Here is a 20,429-nt window from a genome sequence, read left to right as displayed (position 1 = left end):
AATGTAAATCAGTAATATATGAAAATTTTTTGTTAGGTTAAGTTAGCCTTGTAATTGTGTCACTTGCTTTATAAACGTAACCGTTCTGGCAGTGGTGTTCGGGGTACACCCTGCAACATGAAACTGGTTGTGCACTCTGTACTTGCTGACGAAACTTCCGCGTGGTCATGTGATGTGAGTCTGACATGTACTGCTCCTGTTGACGGTTTAGTTGTAGTGAGGAAACTTCCATCTAATTCCTTCATTACATTAATGTATAAGTACCTACTAATAGTTGGATGTGTAATGAAGTGTATGATATTAGGAGGAAAAAGCCGCTGGACGATATAAATGTAGATTGAAAATGTCATTTTAATTTTTCAGGTTATACAGTATGTACTCAGAGCAGTTATATAGGTATAAATAATAAGTACTGTAGATCCAATTAAGGGTAGCTCAAGAATCCCGTTTATAGGCATTTGCATTGGGTTGCTATATTTTTGGAGTACAGTAATTAGTATTTAATTCCATATTTCTCAACCATTCCAGCTGAAGGTTGATGTGTAGCTATGAATGCTAATCCATACAAAACACTATTTCAGTTTTAGTTAAAACACTAAAGCCGTCGAGGCCACTGCCTGCCTACTGTTACTAAGCCATGTAAAGGTTAAAGAGAAACATTGAATTCTATGCTGGACCTAAAATGAATCTTTACCATAAAATGAGTGTTTATGTGTGAAAATAATATTAGAATATATTTACAAGGCATCCAATATATATTTATTCAGTAAGGTCTTCCATAATATTAACCAGTGTAATAGTGAAGAACAGTTGCCTGAGTTAACTAACTAAATTACGAAATATAATTTACACAACTCGTTTTTACCTCAATACTAAACCAAATTGGGTGAAGGAATTGCTCTTTTCATATTAAGGTCTTCTCAGTTTTTCTAATGTGGTAAGTCAAATTGACCAAGGAAGCCTTACTGAACCACCTTAAGCTTATTCAGTGTCCATGGTTTAGACTAGGGGACTACTGTACTTGGTAATATTAAATGTACAAAAATAGACAAATGTGTGATTAAATGTAACTAACACTCTATTGCACTTAGACTATCCATGACTGATGAGCCATTTCCTCAAGACTCTTTGTGCTGTACTGTACTGAACAACATTTGTATGTCAGTAATACAGAGAAGCACTCGCTTCTCATACTGTAGCTAAAGCTTGTGTATACCTGTACAGTATGCAATACTGTACTGTATTACAGTACAATGCCGGGTATTTGATATGATTAGGTAAATTGTTTCTATCCTTTATGGTTGTGAAGAAGAAAATGCCTTATGCTTACCAGTGTACAGTACACCAGGCATTCATTATAAACTGATGATCACTGCCCCTAGTACAGTACTGCAGAATCTTATATGTGTAAATTCATAGTGGGAGATAATGAGATTAAATACTGTACTAACTGCTAATAGCAGAGTAAGGGAACTATTTAAGCATTACTTAGATATTTACTCAGTAAAATTATCATACAATATATATATATATATATATATATATATATATATATATATATATATATATATATATATATATATATATATATATATATATATATATATATATATATATATATATATATATATATATATTACAGTACTTTTGTTTAAACATGTACCGGTACATTTGTGGAGAAAATTCCCTGAATTCTTGGCAATATTTTGCATCTACAGTGCCCCTGGACCATGTAGTACTGTATATATACTGGTAACTGGTTTATACTGTATCTAATAATGCTGATTTTCACCACATATCATATTATGAGGGAACCATGAAATGGAAAAATTGAAAAATGTCAATCCTACTCGCCTAATAATGCTGCAAATACTAATATTGCCAAATGTCCAGGCAATTTTGTCCACAATTTCACACACTAAGTGTAGGAATACCTGTACTGAACACTGGTATATAGTTGATTTAATGAGGGATAACCAAAGATGGCTTTAAAGAGTTTATTTCCCCTAAGTTCCCAACAACATTCATTGGTTATAATGTTGTTTGGTTCCTTGTCTTAATTACTGTGCTGTAAGAGGTACATGTAACATCCTGTAGGCCCACCATTTCCCCTTTGATCATATCCAAATCACTGACAAAAGTAGTCAGGCCTCTCCTAAGTGGGAAAATACGGGGTTTACTTACCGGTATATTTTTAGCTGTTGCATTGATCCGATCAGTGGCCATTATCACTCCTGCAAATCAATACTGTACAGTAGTTATTGTACAGTGGAAGAACAATTACTTTTCTAATTTAGATTAAGTATTGAAAATTTACCCTTCTCATCTTTCAGGGTGCTAATGTGTATGACTCAAAGCTTCTGATTGCACCTGTTTACATCCTTACCTATCATGATGTCGATTCCTGTGGCAGTGGATCTTGTGATCAAGTTAGGGGGCAGTGCAATCACAGAGAAGTCACTGCCTGAAACATTCAAGGAAGCTGCCATAAGAGAGTCAGTGAAACTAGTCAAGCTGTGTGTGAACAAAGGACTAAAAGTTGTAGTCGTACATGGTGCAGGGTAGGTAGTCGGTGTTTCCATGAGGAATGAATCAACTAATGTTTTGATCACTTCATATTGTTTCTAGAGGAAAATGTTCATTAATTTGATAATGGAAATTGTTAATCTATGTGGCTGAATCATTGGTATCCATTTTAACACCCAAGTGCTCTGTAGTTATAGTTTGATCTGATTGTTTAATAACCAGCAGCACATAAACTAGGGATACCTTTATTATCAGCCTCATCAAATCTGTTTTGGACCTTTTGTGACATTTCATTGAAAATCATGAATAATGGGTTATGGTAGGTTGGTGTACAGTACTGTATGTTTATCAGTAGTGAATATTTAATGACCTAAGATGCAACCCACACCCTGTAGGCCAGATCATCCCCTTCATTTTAGTTTTCTCTCCAAATGCAGATAAGTTCATGTTTCTTAATAGTCTTAAGAATTAGGTCACACTTACCGGGTACATTATGTTCTCATACAGCAAATGTCAATATTTTTTAAGTGATCCTTTTCTGAAAAAAGTTATACTGTACTGTACATCCTTATTAATTTAATAATTTCTGAAAAAGTTTACTCATTTGTTCTGCCTGTCATTTTGATTTTAAAAGCTTTAAAAAATGTCATAATACAGTTGTTACTGTATGTAAACTGTACTGTACTGCATTTATATGCGAGATTAACATCTACAGTAAATGGTTAAATTATAAGTATAGTACTCTTGCAAATATAATAATAAGATAGAAGTATTACCAGTACTTGCTCATTACCCTAGACCAGTACAAATCAGTGCATTACAGTACAGTATTGTCTTCATAAGATTACATTTTCCAGGTCCTTTGGCCATCAACAGGCTAAAGAGTATAAGGTTACAGGAGGATGGATGAGGGACAGTGGTGGGTCACAGGTCAATTATGGCTTCTCACTGACTAGAGTTTCATGTATGAAGGTACATTACATTTTTTTTTATTAGCCAGTACATAGATAAAGGTAATTCATAGGTGAAAAAATATACCAATTCTAATTAGTCATTAGGGAAACGTCATTTAAGGAATCCACTTTATTTATTTATCCAGTGTCTGAAGAATCTTGTAGCTTGATGTCAAAAAAAAAACATTTAAGGTCAAGCTTACCAGTAAACAAAATCTGCAATAGTCATGCTGATAACCTCTTTCCCTTCCTTCCCTTTACTTCTTTTTTTACCCTTTCTCTCCCCTTCCTTCTCAAACCACATCATATCTACCTTAAGTATAAAAATTTGGTTCCCTTTTGGTGTGCCTGATACTGTTCTGCATAATACTGTACAGTATATACTGTACATAATCACTACCTGGATGCTGTAATCCAGTTTGGTGATTTCTGGATATACTGTATTTCCAACAACACACATTGTTTGTGATATTTTTTATTTCATCTCTTTTATGTTTGTTTGTATGTAATTTGCAAATGTTTGTAGTAGTCAATAAACTGTACCTTTTTTTCCTTTTCTTTTTTGACAGCTCAATGCCAAAGTAGTGGAACAATTGACTGATGAAGGATTACCTGCTGTAGGGTTGTCAGTAAGTACATGATATTCTATGATTTAATATTAGATAGGTTGATATTTAATCTGTGAAATCTTCATGCAAGTTTACATTGATTTGCCATGTATATAGACAATGCAAGATTATTTTTATACGGGTGATGAATATTATCTTAAGAGTTACAGTAGAGTATATTAGTTTTATTATGACATAGTGGATGCCCACTCCACTAGAGGTCACAGCCTCAGGTTAAAGAAGCCACAAGTTCAGAAAATTGTCAGGGCAAACTATTTGGAAGTGAAAGTTGTGAATTCTTGCAACAATCTGCCAGAGAGATTTTTGATGTCACTGAGTGTGAGCTCATTCAAGACCAGACTTAACCAATAACTGGTGCAGGTACAGATACACTCTGAAGTTAGTGCATGCTGAGCACTTGCCAACAGTGCATAACACAGACTTGTTCAAGAAGAATTTTAAACTTTTTCCACTCGCTGCCATTTAGGAGGAGGATCATGTTAGAGTGACAGTAGATTGTGGTCAGTCTTACACAAGCTTCAACTGCATGTACTTGTTAGTATGTAACTTATTGTTTTTTCATTGTTTTTTTAATGTGCATTGTCATTAATACTTCTTATTTATTTATAAATGCTTTATTACACTTATTAAATGTACAGTATCATTACTTATGTTGTTACCAATGTTTGCTCATAGACAAAACAAAATAATGGGGTCATGGATACATCCCTATAGTACCAAGTTTTACGACTTCTTATCGTACTGTACTCTGGGTTTAGGAATACATCAAGAACACTATAAGTTGTATGTCTGTATTACAAAATTAAATACCTGTATGTAAAAGAGATGTTAGAGAAACAGCTCACACTTTGGAAATTTGGATTACGTGTGGGTTTACAATAGTGTGGGGAGGGTGTGAAAAGTGAGGCAAGATACAGAACTGAAGTCCAAGATGGGAATACCGAGAAGTGTGTACTTGTACAATGGTCACAAGATTTGCTTGTGTATCAGTGTGTCTTGTGTAAAACTTTCAAACTAGATTACTACAGCTTCTGTGATACAGTTTCCAATCCATAATACAGTATGGCCCAGAATAATTGATATTCAGTCAATTTGACCACGGACAGCTGACAAAGTTATGAAAAACTTATTTCCAGTAGAGTCCTTATGCCAGCTACATCTGGTGTACTTAGGGCCAGGCAGTCACCCACCCAAGTACTAATCAGACCCAACGTTGCTTAACTTCGCTGATTGGACAAGAAGCGATGTTTCCAATGTGGTACTACTACCCCATCATTGCTCATAAGCAACTATTCCCTCCCAGTACACCACACAGCACTGTGTTTTCTTATAATGGTTGTGTATAATGAATGATTAAAACTTTCTCTCTTGGTTGCATTGGTTGACCCAGAACCTCAAAAACTCAAGGTGCAAACAAAATATACCGTAATTATAAATCAAATTTTAATTTATAGAATTCTGTAGATGGTAAACTTTGTGATTGTTTTTGTGTCTGTTTAAAAATAAGTTTTTTAAACTGAGAGGTATGTTTTTTTTTTTATATACTGTATATATTTTTATTTGATGGGTGTGGGGGATGGTTTAACTAGCCCACTGTGCCACCCCTGCTAAGTATACCACTGGGTTGTGTGGGCCCCATATTCATCTACAGAAAGTATTTACTTTATTAATTCAAATCATAGCAGCTCTGCTCCTCTGTATTTTCTCACATGAAGTGATGAGACTTTGGTATGAGAATGTGTTTGTTGAAATATGAATGTAAGTGTTCGTGTTTGAAATAATATTTTCATGAAGTTTGGAAGGAGTGTTCTGGGTATTAATGTTATGGAATTATATTAGAACAATTGAAGACCTTGTACAGTATGAACTTTCTGTAGGAACCAGAACAAATAAAATGTTAGTCACATTGAGACAAAACATTATATTTTATGTACTGCTACAAATGTGAAAGTGACATATTCATTAACTTTGCAGTCAAGTGTGCAAAGAAGAGCATCTTTATTACAGACACAATTGTTTAGTTTCATTTGTTTTTATGCAGCCATGTGGCAATTGGACAACCCAAGATGGAAAGGTGGTACAGTCTGGAGTGTCAGCTGTGAGCAGTTTCCTGGGGGCGGGGTTTGTTCCTGTGTTACATGGAGATTGTGTGCTGGACACAGTCACAGGCTGCACCATCTTGAGTGGTGATACTGTTATTAAGGTCAAGTCTTGTTTGTTTATTATTTATTTATTCTTTAGATTCAATATATGTCTGTGATGTTACATTTTTATTCTTGGTATAAAACCATCATATGACAGAAATTAGAAGAAGAATTAACCTAACATAAGTTAATCTTTAAACACATTTGTATATATTGTCCTGTTTGTTCACTTATTCAGTATACAGTAGGTAACCTATGGCTTGATTGATGTCTTGCTGTTACTTCATATCAGTTGCAATACCATGTCTTAATTTACTTCAACATGATACCTTTGCACTGAGCATAATATAGACGTTTTTCAAAAACAAATTGATGCAACTTATTAGTTGCGCATTTCAGACACTTTGTAAGGAGCTGGCAGTGGGGAAAGTTGTCTTCTTGACTGATGTAGCTGGGATTTATGACAAACCTCCACAAGTGCCTGGTAAATATGATGATTTGTGATTCCTATTTCTTTGAAGGGACATAGTCTTAATACTCCAGCCCATTCTACTGTTAGCCTTTTAAAAGTGGGCAACTTAGGATTCATATAAATCACTGTTGAGAGCTCAGTTCATTGTTGTTATGTCTCTCCGACCATAGCATGTTGAGAGCTCCATCTGTACTAAATTTGTCTCTATTCAGTAATTTGAGAAAGGGTTTGCAAATCAAAATGGAATTTGGTTTGTAGTTTGATTTCAAGAATGTGTACTCCTGTATATTTAGGCTGAGTCTGAAAGGTGGCATTATCCAGTTTATATTTATTTATTTTATTTACCGTATATACTCGTGCATAGTTCGAGTTTTTAAGACCAAATATTTAGGCAAAAAATTGGGGGTCGTCCTATACATGCGTAATAGTTTGTTAGGTTGAACCCGTGCATGATGGGAAGGGCGAGGAGCAACTTTTAGCTTCAGACATGAAAATTATTTACCATTTACTGCCAGTAAACAATGGTAACGTAAAATATGTATCAATTAGTAATGAAAAGTTGTGCAGTTCCTTCAGCAAATGAAGCTCAACAACTTACAATAGGCTAAATTACCTTACAACGCGCTTTCAGTAGTCTATGTTGAAGTTCTTAGCACAGGCTAACTTATCTTATCATATACGGTATCACAGTTCTCATTGATCTACAAAAAATACCGGTGATAAAAACCTTTTCTATTGTTCACACTTAATATAATACCCGGTAATCTACTTCAACCTCCTATTGTTAACAACGACGCATCACGCACCACCAGCTGTTGAATGTATCAGCTAGACGGTACACGTGTTTTTCGAATCGTTTTCAGTTAAAAAACTGTTACATCACATGCATATTTTACCCTAGCTGTACCTGAATGAATATATACTCGGAAATAAATAGTAGTTTTGCTGAAACGTGATGTATTTTAATGTAAAATAGGATAAAATACATGAAGAAAACATAAGATTTTACCTAACCTTCCGATGGTAGGTGTGGTTTACAATAAACCTATCCCCAATTTTGAAGTTACAGAGTGTAATGGGAAGGAGGGGTAACTGATTTTGCCCAAATGTGTTGATAGATCACCTTTGGCTGACATAACTAGGGGTTGTTTGAGGACACAGAACCACTCAATAAGTAAACAGAAGGAGCCACCTGGCTACAGAATGTCAAGATCAATCCTTTGTTTCTTTATAAACACAGTGCAGTACCTTAAGAGAGATAATAATAATATGATGTATATTTCAGGTGCCAAATTGATACCAAATATCAGGGTGGATGAAAATGGAAAGATTGTACAACAGATAACAACAGATGCACTAAGCTGTGATGTCACAGGAGGTATTGAACTTAAACTAAGCTCAGCAGTGGAAATTGTTTTACAAAGTAAGGGAACAGTACCAGTGTTTATATGTCAGGTTGGTTCTAAGGCAGCAGAGAACATATGCATAGGTGGAGAACAACTTGCTGTGTTTGAAGAAGGTACAGTTGTAACTTTATGCAGGGAAAATTAGCTGTTTAGTAGAATTTGGTTCAGGTTCTATTTATTTATATGTACAAGATATAGTGTATTTTTTTTAATAAAATATTTTAAATTTGTTACAATATTTTTAATTGCACTCATTTGAGGGGTAAATTTTGAACCTGGGTACAACAAGGGCTAATATTGTTTTTTGATGTGTTTGAGGTGATCATAATAGCATGCTCAATTCAATGTTATTAGAAACAGTAACACATCGGTAATACCTGTTTTGTGGGAGAGAATCCATTTGGCCAGTTTTGAATAACAATCACGATCAATTGGGGATACAAAATCTCCTTTTTCTCTAGAACTGTAAAATGTATTATTAATGTGGAGTAAAATAATGCAGGAAATTCTTTCAACGGCATTAGTGTTAGGGATTATTCGCTCACTAATATGTGATAAATAAGGACATATGAGGCATGATAAATTATTGTAAGAAGGTTTGCCAGATTATAATGCTGTATAGGCTTGTATCTGATTCATTCAAGTTTGCAGAAGTACTAAGTTAGAAGTGGACTTTTCTTCTGAAATTGTGAGTGTATACTGACGGGTTACACCAACTAGCTTACTTTCACTGTTGAGAGATTTCTATCTTTAATCCCTTCACTAATAGGATGCCACTTTTGATATTTTATTTGGCTAACACCTGATGATTATATTCAGCTCAAAGGGATTCCCATACACAAGGGGTTAACAAAAGGATGGAAATAGTACGTTTGAGAGATGTAGTACGTAAGAATATTTGATGCAATATTGACCACATGTGTACGGGATCCCCTCTGCTGGATAAAAGCGTCTGGCATTAACCCCTATAGTAAAGGGACTAATTCACGGGGAAATATTGAAGAGAAGAAGTGGTGAGTGTATGAAGGTTCCGTTGATTTTGAAAATACTCGTACAGTGTTGAATTGCAATTAAGACTTGTACAGGTATTGGAATATTCTGTGATTAGGTTTAATGGTGAATTACTAGTGACAGTGAAAGGTTTTAGGGGAGAACCACAGCTTTCAGTAAGTTAAAAATTTCAGGAATGTGTAATTAATTTCAACAAATTGATATCCCGGGCTGGTGGTGATGATTTGGGCTGTTTCTCTATAAATTTGTTAGAGTGTCAACAGTGTCAACAACTCTTTATGTCTAACTTACAAGATTGGATTTCATTCAAACTTGGTAAGAAGTGAGACATCCAATCCTCGATTTTAAGACATATGTTTTGTTGTCTAATCTCTTAAAATTGATTGGTTCTGATATCTTCTGTGGTTATTTCCTTGGTTGAGGGTTGTGTAAATGTTTCCTAATTCTGGGTATTATTATAGTTTCTTTGCTATTGGGCTATGCTAAGACTAAAATGCCAGTGTAGTACCATCTTATTTCTATTGAGTAATGGACATATACATACCAAATGTTTTTTAACTATTCTTGTTGCTGTTTCTATAATCCAATGCATCAGCTTAGTGAAAGAAGCTGAAAAATTGTCATTTATGCATGAAATTCAAGTTGGTAAGAGTAAATTACCGAGTAAAAATTTAAGAATACAAAATATGAATGCTTTAAAACAAAAGCTGTTAAAAACATCTAAAGCATTATGTCAGACACATATGAAGTTTTTAGCATCTTCACAAAACACTTCCACTGAATATGGATGACTGTATGGCCAAAGAAAATATGTGTATTTTACATATATTGATCAGTATTTCCAACACACACGAAGTGTTGTAGAAGAAAAGAGGAGAAGGTGTCACTCTAATAAAGGGGTTGAAAATAAGAATTAACAGTTTGTAATTTTATTATGACAACATTCAGGTACAGTACTACACTCATACAGATGTACGGAAACTTTGTGTAAACACATAATAAAGGCATTAACATCACACATGTATATTTGGCAAATTTTTATCACAATGAAATTGTAAAACAATTTCTTTATGAACAGTGATCAATTTTTACATTCAACAAAGAGTGCATTTTTTCAAAATATTGTTTTGGTAAATATTGTATCTACTGCCTTTAAAAGATGCATGCCGTGTTCTTAATCAAAATTGTTATTTACTGGATATGTAAGACAATACCTAACCTATTCACTTAATCAAGTACCTTGTACCCTATATAACTGTCTCACTGGAACAAAGATGATGGCCAAAGAATCATCTCTTAAGATTAACCTTTAAGTATCTGGGCTGTAGATGATTATGCTTGATGCTCCAAGTGATGTGTTCTTGGTCTGTAACTCACAGCACAGTATTCCTAACTCTCCAGTACTGTACTGTATAGTGATTTAATATCCCAGAGAAGGTTAGTTGCTTTAAAATTTTACTATTCATTACTGTTGAATTGCCCTCTCACAATTATTTTACAATTTATTTGGGAGTCCCAAAGCTTCAGTGAATCTGAAAATCCAATTGCTTTTATAATTTAAATTTACTTTTCATTCTAGAAGTCAAGAGAAGGTTCATAACATTTCATTATTGCCTGTCACTTCTGGCAGGGATATGGAAATAGACTTGTGTGTATCTGTCTGGTTATCTTGTGAACTAACTCAAACAAATGGCTATTGATTTTGATGAAAGTTAACATGAAGAAATGGTTCAAAAAGATAACAAGAGTTCACTGCTACTCATTTGTGGACCATCTCGTCTCATTGGTGAAGGGAGTCTGGGCCCTTTTGGTCAATTTCTTACTTTCTATTTGAGAATTTTTATAGCCTATGATGTTATAAAGCTTCTGGAACTTGTGATTTTAATAGAGTTTTGAAGTCTATGATTGCAGTAAAACTTCAGGACCTTTTATCCCATTAAAGCTCTGATGTCTAGAAAGTTTTAAGGGTTTAATTTCAATCAAGATCTGAAACCTTTGGTTTCAATAGTGTTTTGGAGTTTTTGGGGTCATCATACAGATTCTAAACTATTTGGTATAAAAAAAAGCTGTGGAATCTTTGAAGTCTTATAAAGTTCTGTTATCTCCAACATCAGCAAGGTTTTCAGCCTAATTAGCAATTAAAATTCTGGGTCTTGCAATACTACAGAAGTTTTGAAACTCACAGTACTACAGTACTGTATTGTCTTTTAAAACTTCAGTAGTATAGCAAGATCCAGTACACCTGTATTTTAAAGGATCATTTAATTTCTGAATCATGTAATATCAGAGAAACTTTGATATCCATGAAGTTAAAACCTTTAGAGTGTGCAATATTATCAAGTTTCTAGACTCTATAACATCTGAGGTCATATTCTCAAGCTGCTCCAAGTTCAAATTATGAAAGCCAAGATCTGCCTCAACCCAAAGTATTTTTTCCAGGACAACTTTGTCTCCATGGTGTTACCACAGTTGCATATCTTCCTTGAACACTTTGTCACCAGTATTAAAACAGTCACACATCATCCCCAGACAGTCCCAAGTGCTCCTGCAGTCATATATTTTTATACAAATAATTAGAGTTGCTGAGATACATTATTGTCTAAGAGAAATAATACAATATTCATTTTTATTTAGTGGAGTTGTGTGGTGCTCAGTTCTTTGCCTGTATCATTAACGTCTGGGTGATGGTTGTGCTGTTGATGGGTGTAGGCCGAGTTGTGTAAAGCAGATGAAAATTTTGAGGCTACAGTATGTGGAAGAGAACACCTTAACAGCACATATGTTTTAGTACCAGTTGGGGAATGAGTTGCAGCAAATGATGTGAGAGTCTGTCCTTGATTCTTCCAACTAATAAAAAAAAAAATTAGAATTACCCAGTTTCAAGAAATTATGAAAAGTTTAAGAGTACAGTATATGAAACGGCATTTAAAAATCAATTTTTGGATGATATAACATTTATTAGGATCAAAAAGGGAATTATGCCCTAAGATGAATTTGTTGAGTACTGTATTAGGGAATTGTGCTCACTGGTGTGTCCATCCAACCTATGGCCTATCCTTTGCTTGAATGCAGTAAAAAAAATAATATATAAATTGACATCTGCAATAAAGTCCTATGTTGGTGTGCAGAATGATGCTGCAAATGTAACCTCTTGTTTGTAGTGAGATATATCATACAGAAATAGCTTCTTGATTATGTTAAAAATGATGTTTCAGAAGTGGCATCTTCTTAATATTTATGACTAGACTGACAGTGCACATGTGACTTCTTATTTGGTACAAATGTGGCCTCTTGTTGATGATTGAGGCCAGTTTAGTGATACAAATATGGGGACTTAATGGGTAATAAGGTACAGTACAAGAGAATCAAAATGGGGGTTGCAGAGGAACTGTGGGTGGCTCAGTACTTCAAAAGCACAGCAGGATACATGGGGTGTGAGGGTGGCACCAGGGCCTCCACCACTGTCTCTTCCTCCTTCAGGCTTTGGTAGTGGGCCACTGGACACATCCACCAGTACACATGGATCACTGGTGGTAAGACATGGTGTTAAGTTTGATACACTGGAGCACTGACAAGCATAATACTGTATTTATATAATGCATAGTCTCTCTCTCTTGTACATGACATATACTGCACTGTAATGTACTGTATATTTAATCTTCCTGAAAACCCTTAAAGCTGCTGTCTTTAGGGCCAAAAATCAAATTCAATGTTTTATGAAATTCACTGTTCAGTACAGCCTTTTACACATACTCAAAACAATTCAAGCCAGAGTACATTACTGATTTACTGTATTGTCACATGCTCTCATAATCTCATAACTAAATGTCCTAGTGAAGTCTTGGTGAAATGGCATACCTATGTGGTTGCACACTAATAAATGATGTTTCTTACATGAGTAGGCCTATGATGTTACTGAACCAAGTAAGAATTATTACCTTCTGAAGGAGACATATGTTACCTACCGAAGCAGATAATATTGATGAGTCCTGCTATTATGTAGACGCCGCCCCGGGACAGTGTTGGGTCATCTTTTCCATACACAAAAAGAATGACTATACCGGCAACTTGAAGGGCAAATGGCACCATCTCCAATACAATCCATGGCAGCAGCAAGGAGCGTAGACTCTGTTGCAGGAGGACAGGTTAAGACTCCCAACACACATATATCCATAGGACAAAATCCCACTAAACAGTTTTCCAATGGACAAAATCCTACCCAAGAATTCCCTGAATAAAATCCACTTGGACAAAATCCCACCAGACAGTTTCCTACTAAACAGAATCCCAATAGCTAGACAATATTCCACTTTTCTACTAGAAAAAATCCCAACAAACAATTTCCCATCAGACAAACTCCTACAACCCAAAGAGTCGTTTAGTCCTAATACCCAGCTACCTTAAATTAGAATAGGTTCGGTTAAGCACTTTAAAATGGTGTAGCTTTATGGGTGAGTTAGTTTTGGCTAGGTCAGTGTTAATTGGGCTTGATTTAGTTCGACCAGGGTTGTTTAGGTAAATTTGACTGAGTAAGGTCAGGCTAGTTTGAGTTACTGTATTAAGTTTGGTGAGGATTAGTCCTCACCATTAAAGTTGAAACCATAAATTAGGCTAAGTTATGTTAGATTAAGCTATAGGCTAGATCAGATTTGATTACAGGAGTAGTTAAGTTAAGCTAAGCTAGACCAGGTTAGTTAAGTTGGGCTGAGTCAGATTAGTTTAGAGGCAAGGCTGTCAGATTAGGTTTAGTTAAGTTAGGCGATAGACTAAGCTTGGCCAGGTTGGATTAATTCAAGTTAGGCTAGGTCAGAGTACATTGGGCTAGGTCAGAGTAAGTTAAGCAAGGCTAGGCTAGGCTTGGTCCTCACCGTGCAGGAGCCGTAGGTCAGGAAGAGAGAAGCGAAAGTGTAGATAGCATAGAAGACTAAACCAACGATGAATACTGTCTTCATGTCTGAAGGAGCAGAATATTATTATTATTATTATTATTATTATTATTATTATTATTATTATTGCTTAGCTTGTACAGTATTACTAGTTCTGTATCATTTTAAGTATTAGTATGAACAACAGCGGTGGTGATAGTATTAGTATTATTATTAGTATTATTATTATTATTATTATTATTATTATTATTATTATTATTATTATTATTATTGGCAATTTCTTGAACCACGTTGACAACACAACAAAAGAAATATAAAAAAAACTAACGAGTCGCTTACTATCAATGATGGCCTGAACCCCGATGAGGGATTCGACCAGTTGGAGTCTTGGTTCGGTCATGTTAGCATCAAGGGCGACCTCATAGCTGTGGTACATAGAGGCGAGTCTGTTGTTGACGTCTTCAGCGTTCAGCAGCGCGAAGCAGAACCCCACAGACGCACAGAAGGCCACCGCCTGAAGCAACGGTAGCGGAGGTGGTAATGGTGACAATAGTGGTGGTAATGATGACAATAGTGGTGGTAATGGTGACAGTAGTGGTTGTGAAAGTTAAGGTACTGGCCGTACTGCTGGTGATGTTGAAGATCATGTGATGGTAGTGATGGTGGCAGCGCTGATATCAATGGTTAGTGGTGCAAAAAAGTGGGTCTTTATTTAACAAACCCTCATACACACGAGCGCTTGGACGTGAGTAAGGTTAAATATTGTAATGGCCATAAACAACCTTACTCACGTCCAGACGTTCTCTCGTGTCCAGTAACTATCATACGTGCATGTTCAACTCACGAGGCAGATGACGCCCACAGCGATGGAGCCCGTCTTGGTGGAGAAGCAACAGCAACATGCTATCATCACTGCCATCTTGAAACACCAACGAAGCCCCGCCTGAGTACCTGATGGTGTATTTCACATTTAAGTTTCACTAATATAATAATAAAAATTTTAATCCCCATAATCGGGTGATTCATCTTCAGAACTTGAGACATTCATATGTCTTATACGGTGATGGATGAGAAGTCTGCCCCAGGGTTTGATGGCGTTATGGTCACGATGGGTCTAGACTAGTAATGATGTGATCAGAAATCTTGACTAATGTTGACAATGGAAGTTTGGAAAGGATAAAGAAACCCTACATAAAACAAGATATTGACTGTGGTGTTCAACCTTGTGGTGTCAAGAATAATACTTCTAACTCCCACTAATGAAACACGGCTGTAAATTTCACATAAATTGTGGGGGTTTCAGTGATGAAAATAAATATATATAGGTTGTACTAGAGCATCATAAGCTTCGAGAGTCTTTCCCCATGAAATTATACGGTACTGACAACTGCCACTGTGCCACAGTATATTAAGAAGTCATTTCAGGATTCAAAAGTGGCGCGATACTGTTGTAACGAAGACGTGTTGGAAAGACGTATCACCCAACAGCGAATTTCTTATAATATTTTAGTTCAGGGGTTCAGAACTGGAATAACAACGTTTGAAAATCACAAATACACTTAAATTTCCACACACACATAAACACAAGTTTCAACAACAATGTGCCATCGTTGAACCTCTGAAACTGTTAAATGTTGCATCTTGTGTGAACACTTCGTCTTAGATCTACAGAACCACCCAATGAGACTTTTCTTGCTCATTACTACTTTCAGAACTTCCTCAAGGTTTACACACTTCTCCTTTTTTACCATCAACACTCACCAACAGGTTACAATGATGTGTTGAATCAACTTATGCCTCCAACCTTCTACTAAAATACATTGTCTTTATCATTTAATATCTACGTACAACATCTTCGTTAATTGTGTACCGATAATAAATTATTTCCAAATAATTCTCAAACTATCATCACTACGACAACAATAAAAATCACTAAATTCTGTGGTGATCTACAGTATGTTGCGCCGGGAACGTCCAACTGGTTCGAGTGTTGGTTGGGTAATACTGCAATGTCTTCTCTGTCTTGACTCGATGCTGCTGCTAGGTTGCGGACTTCGTGACGTCACCGCTACGACGCCTATCTACAGTACTGTATTATGACGTCGCCGAAGTGCAGTGACGTTATTGCTGTCTTACTTCACTATTGGCCAGGACAGGTGAGGGATTTCATTACTATACTCATATCCTCTCCTCAAAGTCTTGTTCGATCTATCCATATGCTGTATTTGTGTTTCTGTCTATTTCTTTATTTAATTATATCTGTCTTTCAGTAAATTTATTGCCCATACATAACTATCTTGGCCTACTTCCCAAGGTAAAATTAATAGATAAATAAATAATTAGGTTATATTTTACGACGCTTGTAGATGACATAATAATAATAATAATAATGAATAGACTATTGGGAGCATTTAGTATACAATGTAACTAAATGCACTCAATAAACTAACGGACCGATACACTCAACTTGGGCAGGAGATCAAATGCATTGGTAAAGAAGTGAATATTGTTTTTTTATTTTGTTTTGCTTTTTTGCTTGTGAAATAAATCGACAATGCCAACTCACTTTCTCTCTCCTCTATCTCTCTTTTTTCTCTTTCATATCGACAGCCTATAGTCCCTGTTCATTCGCGTTGGGGGGGGTGGGGACCCTAAATACATCCAGCTGTCAAGGGGTACCTAACTTTACATTTGGGGAAGTGAAAGAGGTCAAGTGTAGTGCCGGTGACGCTGTCTCCTTGTGCATCGAAAATAGTTTACAGTGTGCAGTTGTATCCACACTCGCCTGGTTGGGCCGCCAAGCCTATGGGAACCAGTTTCACTATTCTAATGCCTCTTAGATGTTTTTCACGTGTCACAGTTGAACCACAAGTGCTATACAAATGCTCCAGTTGAACAAAATGTGCTATATAGGTGTCTCAGAAGAGCCACACGTGTTATACAAATGCTACGTATGAACCACAAATGCCGACAAGTGCTCTACAAGCGTCATATATGAACCACAGGTGCCGACAAGTGCTGGTGATTGGCGTTAGGTTAGTGGTCATCGTTCTATGCCATCTCTCAAACGCGCCACTAAAATATTAAAGGCGGTTCTTGAGAGGTATAGACGCGGCCGGTAACAAGGTGTTCGGGGTGATCGATACCACATCATTACTGTAATTGTTTGTACAGTGGTTAGCGTCAATCACCTGAGCACACTATGTTTCTGGTCGTTACGTCTTGTTTTTAGTATTTGTTACAGCGGCTACCAACTACTTGTTACAGCGCCCACCCCCCCAAAAAAACATTGTTACAACAGTTATGAACGGCTTGTTACATTGACGAATTACCCAGTCACAGCATTTGAGTAAACATTGGGTTAGGTTAGGTTAGGTTAGGGATACATTATGTTAAGCGATGTTAGGTTAGGTTATTATTATTATTATTATTATTATTATTATTATTATTATTATTATTATTATTATTATTATTATTATACCATCGTCAGGTCATTATTTGCTTAGATAAAATGTATATTGATGAATGTAATCAATAATGACGCTTTAAACTCTAGACTAGAGGGTGATTGGCGCCATGTTACCTCCGCCCTTAACCCATGACATCCTCTCGCTTAACCCATGACATCCTATCGCTTAACCCATGACATCCTTTTGCTTAACCCATGACATCCTTTTGCTTAACCCATGACATCCACACTTAACCCATGACATCCTCTCGCTTAACCCATGACATCCCCTCGCTTAACCCATGACATCCTCTCGCTTAACCCATGACACTCACACTTAACTTAGGACACTTCCTCGTTTAACCCATGACACCCGCCTCGCTTGACTGATATATTTTTTTCCCAACAAGTCCTCCATACATAACTTATTGTATTGTTTTTATTCTTTTCCTCGTCTTTTGGATTTCAATATATCTTTATTTATACCTATTCTTAACTCTCTCTCTCTCTCTCTCTCTCTCTCTCTCTCTCTCTCTCTCTCCACGTGTCTTCTTTGACTGCTTTCTTGCTTCCCCTGTCTAATTCTCTTGCTCTCTTTCTATAAATATTTTCTCTATTATTCTCTTTCCTCCCTTCTCTCACTATTTACTTCCTATTCTTCGTCTCTTCTAGTTTTCCTTTCTCTTCTTACTCTCTCTCTCTCTCTCTCTCTCTCTCTCTCTCTCTCTCTCTCTCTCTCTCTCTTTCTCTCTTGTTTCTTCTACTTCTCATCCTCCCTCCCTTTCGCCATCTTATTCCATGTGTTATTGTTTACACGTGTTTATGAGTTACCATGACGACGAAGGCCAGTCGATTATAGAGAGCGCGGGTCTTGAAGTACTTCTCATCGATAATAACATATTAAGCCATCTATCACTCACCATTCAACGCCTTTCTACGATGATTCAGTGTCATCTGTACTTCCTTTGCCCCAGTGATCGTCTACCTATTGTGTAATAAATAAATAATGAGTTCGTTTTTGCTGGGAAACATTTCGTAAAAATCACACAATTGCATCATTCGTAGTTGTTAAAAAAAACATGGGTTTTTTCCAGTTCATTGGTTTAATTTGCAAATATGTACTGCACACTTATATATATCTCAAATGTACACATTTAAGTTTAAGGAAAATTTATATACTAGAAACCTTCAAAATATGAAGCCAAGGTTCAGATAGGCCCCAGTGTTAGTGGGCCCCATCTTTAATAGGCCCCCAACCCAACCTAACAATTAAGATTAGAGTCCCATCCTAATCGTAATGGGCCCTTAGTCCTAATAGTTGGTCAGAGTGAGGCTCATTAGGGTCGGGGTATTTAACTCTGGGGCCCGTTTGGCTCACTACATACTCAGAAGGCCCTTAAGATGCCAGGAACCTTGCGGCCAATCTTACTTAAACTAGTCGATCACTCTGTTGTCTCTAGAAGGAAGGAGGATGGGAATGAGGGGGAGGGAAGGAGGGTGAGGCGGAGGGAGGTAGGTAGGGATGGAGTAGAGAGGAAAAGAGGGAGGTAGGTGGGAAGATGACGGAAGGACACAATATGCCACATTTTCTTATTGTGTTAAGATTATGACGATCACACCACACACCCCTCACTTCTCTCACCTCACACCTCACCCCCACACACTTCTCCTTGTACCCTACCTTCCCACACCTTTCCTTACACCCCCTCACTTGTCATATCTCACTCATAAATACACTAATACTGTACCTTAACTATATACTTTCTCTCATCTTAAATTACGAGGAAAAAAATACAGGGTTTTTATCGGAAGAACATATATATGATTTTATTTTTGGTGTTAATTGCACGTATTTAATTTATGTAGTCTCGGTGTAATTTGATCGCCATTTTTATATTTTATTTTCCAATGTTTAACGGTAATAAAAAAATAACAATGGAGCCCTTAATACGATCAAACCATCCAATCGTTCTTTTCCTATGTTTTTTTTCACATTAAGGGTAGCCTCACAGCTAGTTATGCATTGAGCACATTAAGCAAGTGACACAATTGCTCCTTCGCTCACGCCACACCAAATTAAATTCATAGGTTTTAGCAACACTGAGTATCTCTTAATACTGCTGCTAGGCACAAGAGATGATGAAGTTGGATACCCGGATGACGGATGAGGAGTAAGGTGTCTTACCAGCTCCGACTTCAAATAATCAAGAAATGGAAGGATAAGATTACGACGATAATAATCACACTTATAAGAGTCGGCAGGGGTGTTTGGTCTCTTTGTTTGTCCGCCTACAACCCTTAAAATACTTGGTTCAACACCCAGTTCTTCAGTCAAGTTTAATGCCATGGTGTTGAAAGTATCTCTGTAGTTGCCAATAGTTTTATTGGCAGATGAAACCATTTCCATTGCAGCCATTAGGTACATATCGGGCTTCTGAAGTTGATAGATAGAGGGAGAGTAATACCAAACACCAATATACAAGATTCGAGGGCAACAATAAAATTAATTTAGTGAGGGCAGTGAGTAAGCATGCTGCTTTTGCGATTGCATCTTCATTGTCTGTTTCCCTGCAAACTAAATATAATGGCTGGTAGCATATCATGGAATAAAATTGTAATGACGTTCTACCCATCTGGTATAACAAAGAGGTTTCAAGCGCTTGTGTGTGTGCTGGCTGTATGTTGAGCCTTACGTGTTGTTCAAACAATAGAGCACGGCCAGCTGGAGGATGTTCCTTGGCTGTTTGCCCTAAAACTGTTTCTTACTGCGACATAGAGAACATTGGAGGCGAGTTCATTCATCAATTCTGTAGCCTTCTTTTATCGACTAAAGGTCTCAGTACAAGGGTCTTCTTTCCCCATTACTGAGCAGTAGGAAAACTATGAGTAACCCCTAAGATTATGCTGGTAACACATTTTTTTCTCCTTTATCATCAACTACAAGAAAGATTAAA

General features: G+C 36.5%; 2 protein-coding genes across 5 annotated transcripts; one reads left to right on the top strand and one right to left on the bottom strand.

Annotated features, from left to right (window-relative positions):
• Positions 1–72: 72 nt before the first annotated feature.
• Positions 73–8,360, top strand: LOC121862232 (isopentenyl phosphate kinase-like). Of its 4 annotated transcripts, none has more exons than XM_042360323.1 (7): positions 73–174; positions 2,334–2,561; positions 3,384–3,498; positions 4,049–4,108; positions 6,150–6,311; positions 6,652–6,736; positions 8,010–8,360. In XM_042360323.1, exons 2-7 carry the CDS (start codon positions 2,392–2,394, stop codon positions 8,273–8,275), a joined length of 858 nt encoding a protein of 285 aa, XP_042216257.1. In that variant the 5' UTR covers positions 73–174; positions 2,334–2,391; the 3' UTR covers positions 8,276–8,360. The 4 variants fall into 4 exon arrangements, with proteins under 4 accessions (XP_042216257.1, XP_042216280.1, XP_042216264.1 ...); XM_042360330.1 differs by having other exon boundaries at positions 153–216; XM_042360339.1 differs by lacking the exon at positions 73–174 and adding an exon at positions 204–254.
• A 1,694-nt stretch (positions 8,361–10,054) lies between these two features.
• Positions 10,055–15,106, bottom strand: LOC121862264. The gene is made up of 5 exons (XM_042360380.1): positions 14,872–15,106; positions 14,367–14,541; positions 14,010–14,095; positions 13,107–13,269; positions 10,055–12,668 (listed from the first exon to the last, which is right to left on the bottom strand). The coding sequence occupies exons 1-5, from the start codon at positions 14,944–14,946 to the stop codon at positions 12,541–12,543; spliced, it is 627 nt and encodes a 208-aa protein (XP_042216314.1). The 5' UTR covers positions 14,947–15,106; the 3' UTR covers positions 10,055–12,540.
• Positions 15,107–20,429: the final 5,323 nt, after the last annotated feature.

Source organism: Homarus americanus, unplaced genomic scaffold (assembly GCF_018991925.1).
Source record: "Homarus americanus isolate GMGI-L3 unplaced genomic scaffold, GMGI_Hamer_2.0 scaffold40248, whole genome shotgun sequence".
Taxonomy (NCBI): Eukaryota; Metazoa; Arthropoda; class Malacostraca; order Decapoda; family Nephropidae; genus Homarus; species Homarus americanus.
Note: the sequence above shows the minus strand (reverse complement) of the source record. Positions and strands in the feature narration are given on the sequence as shown.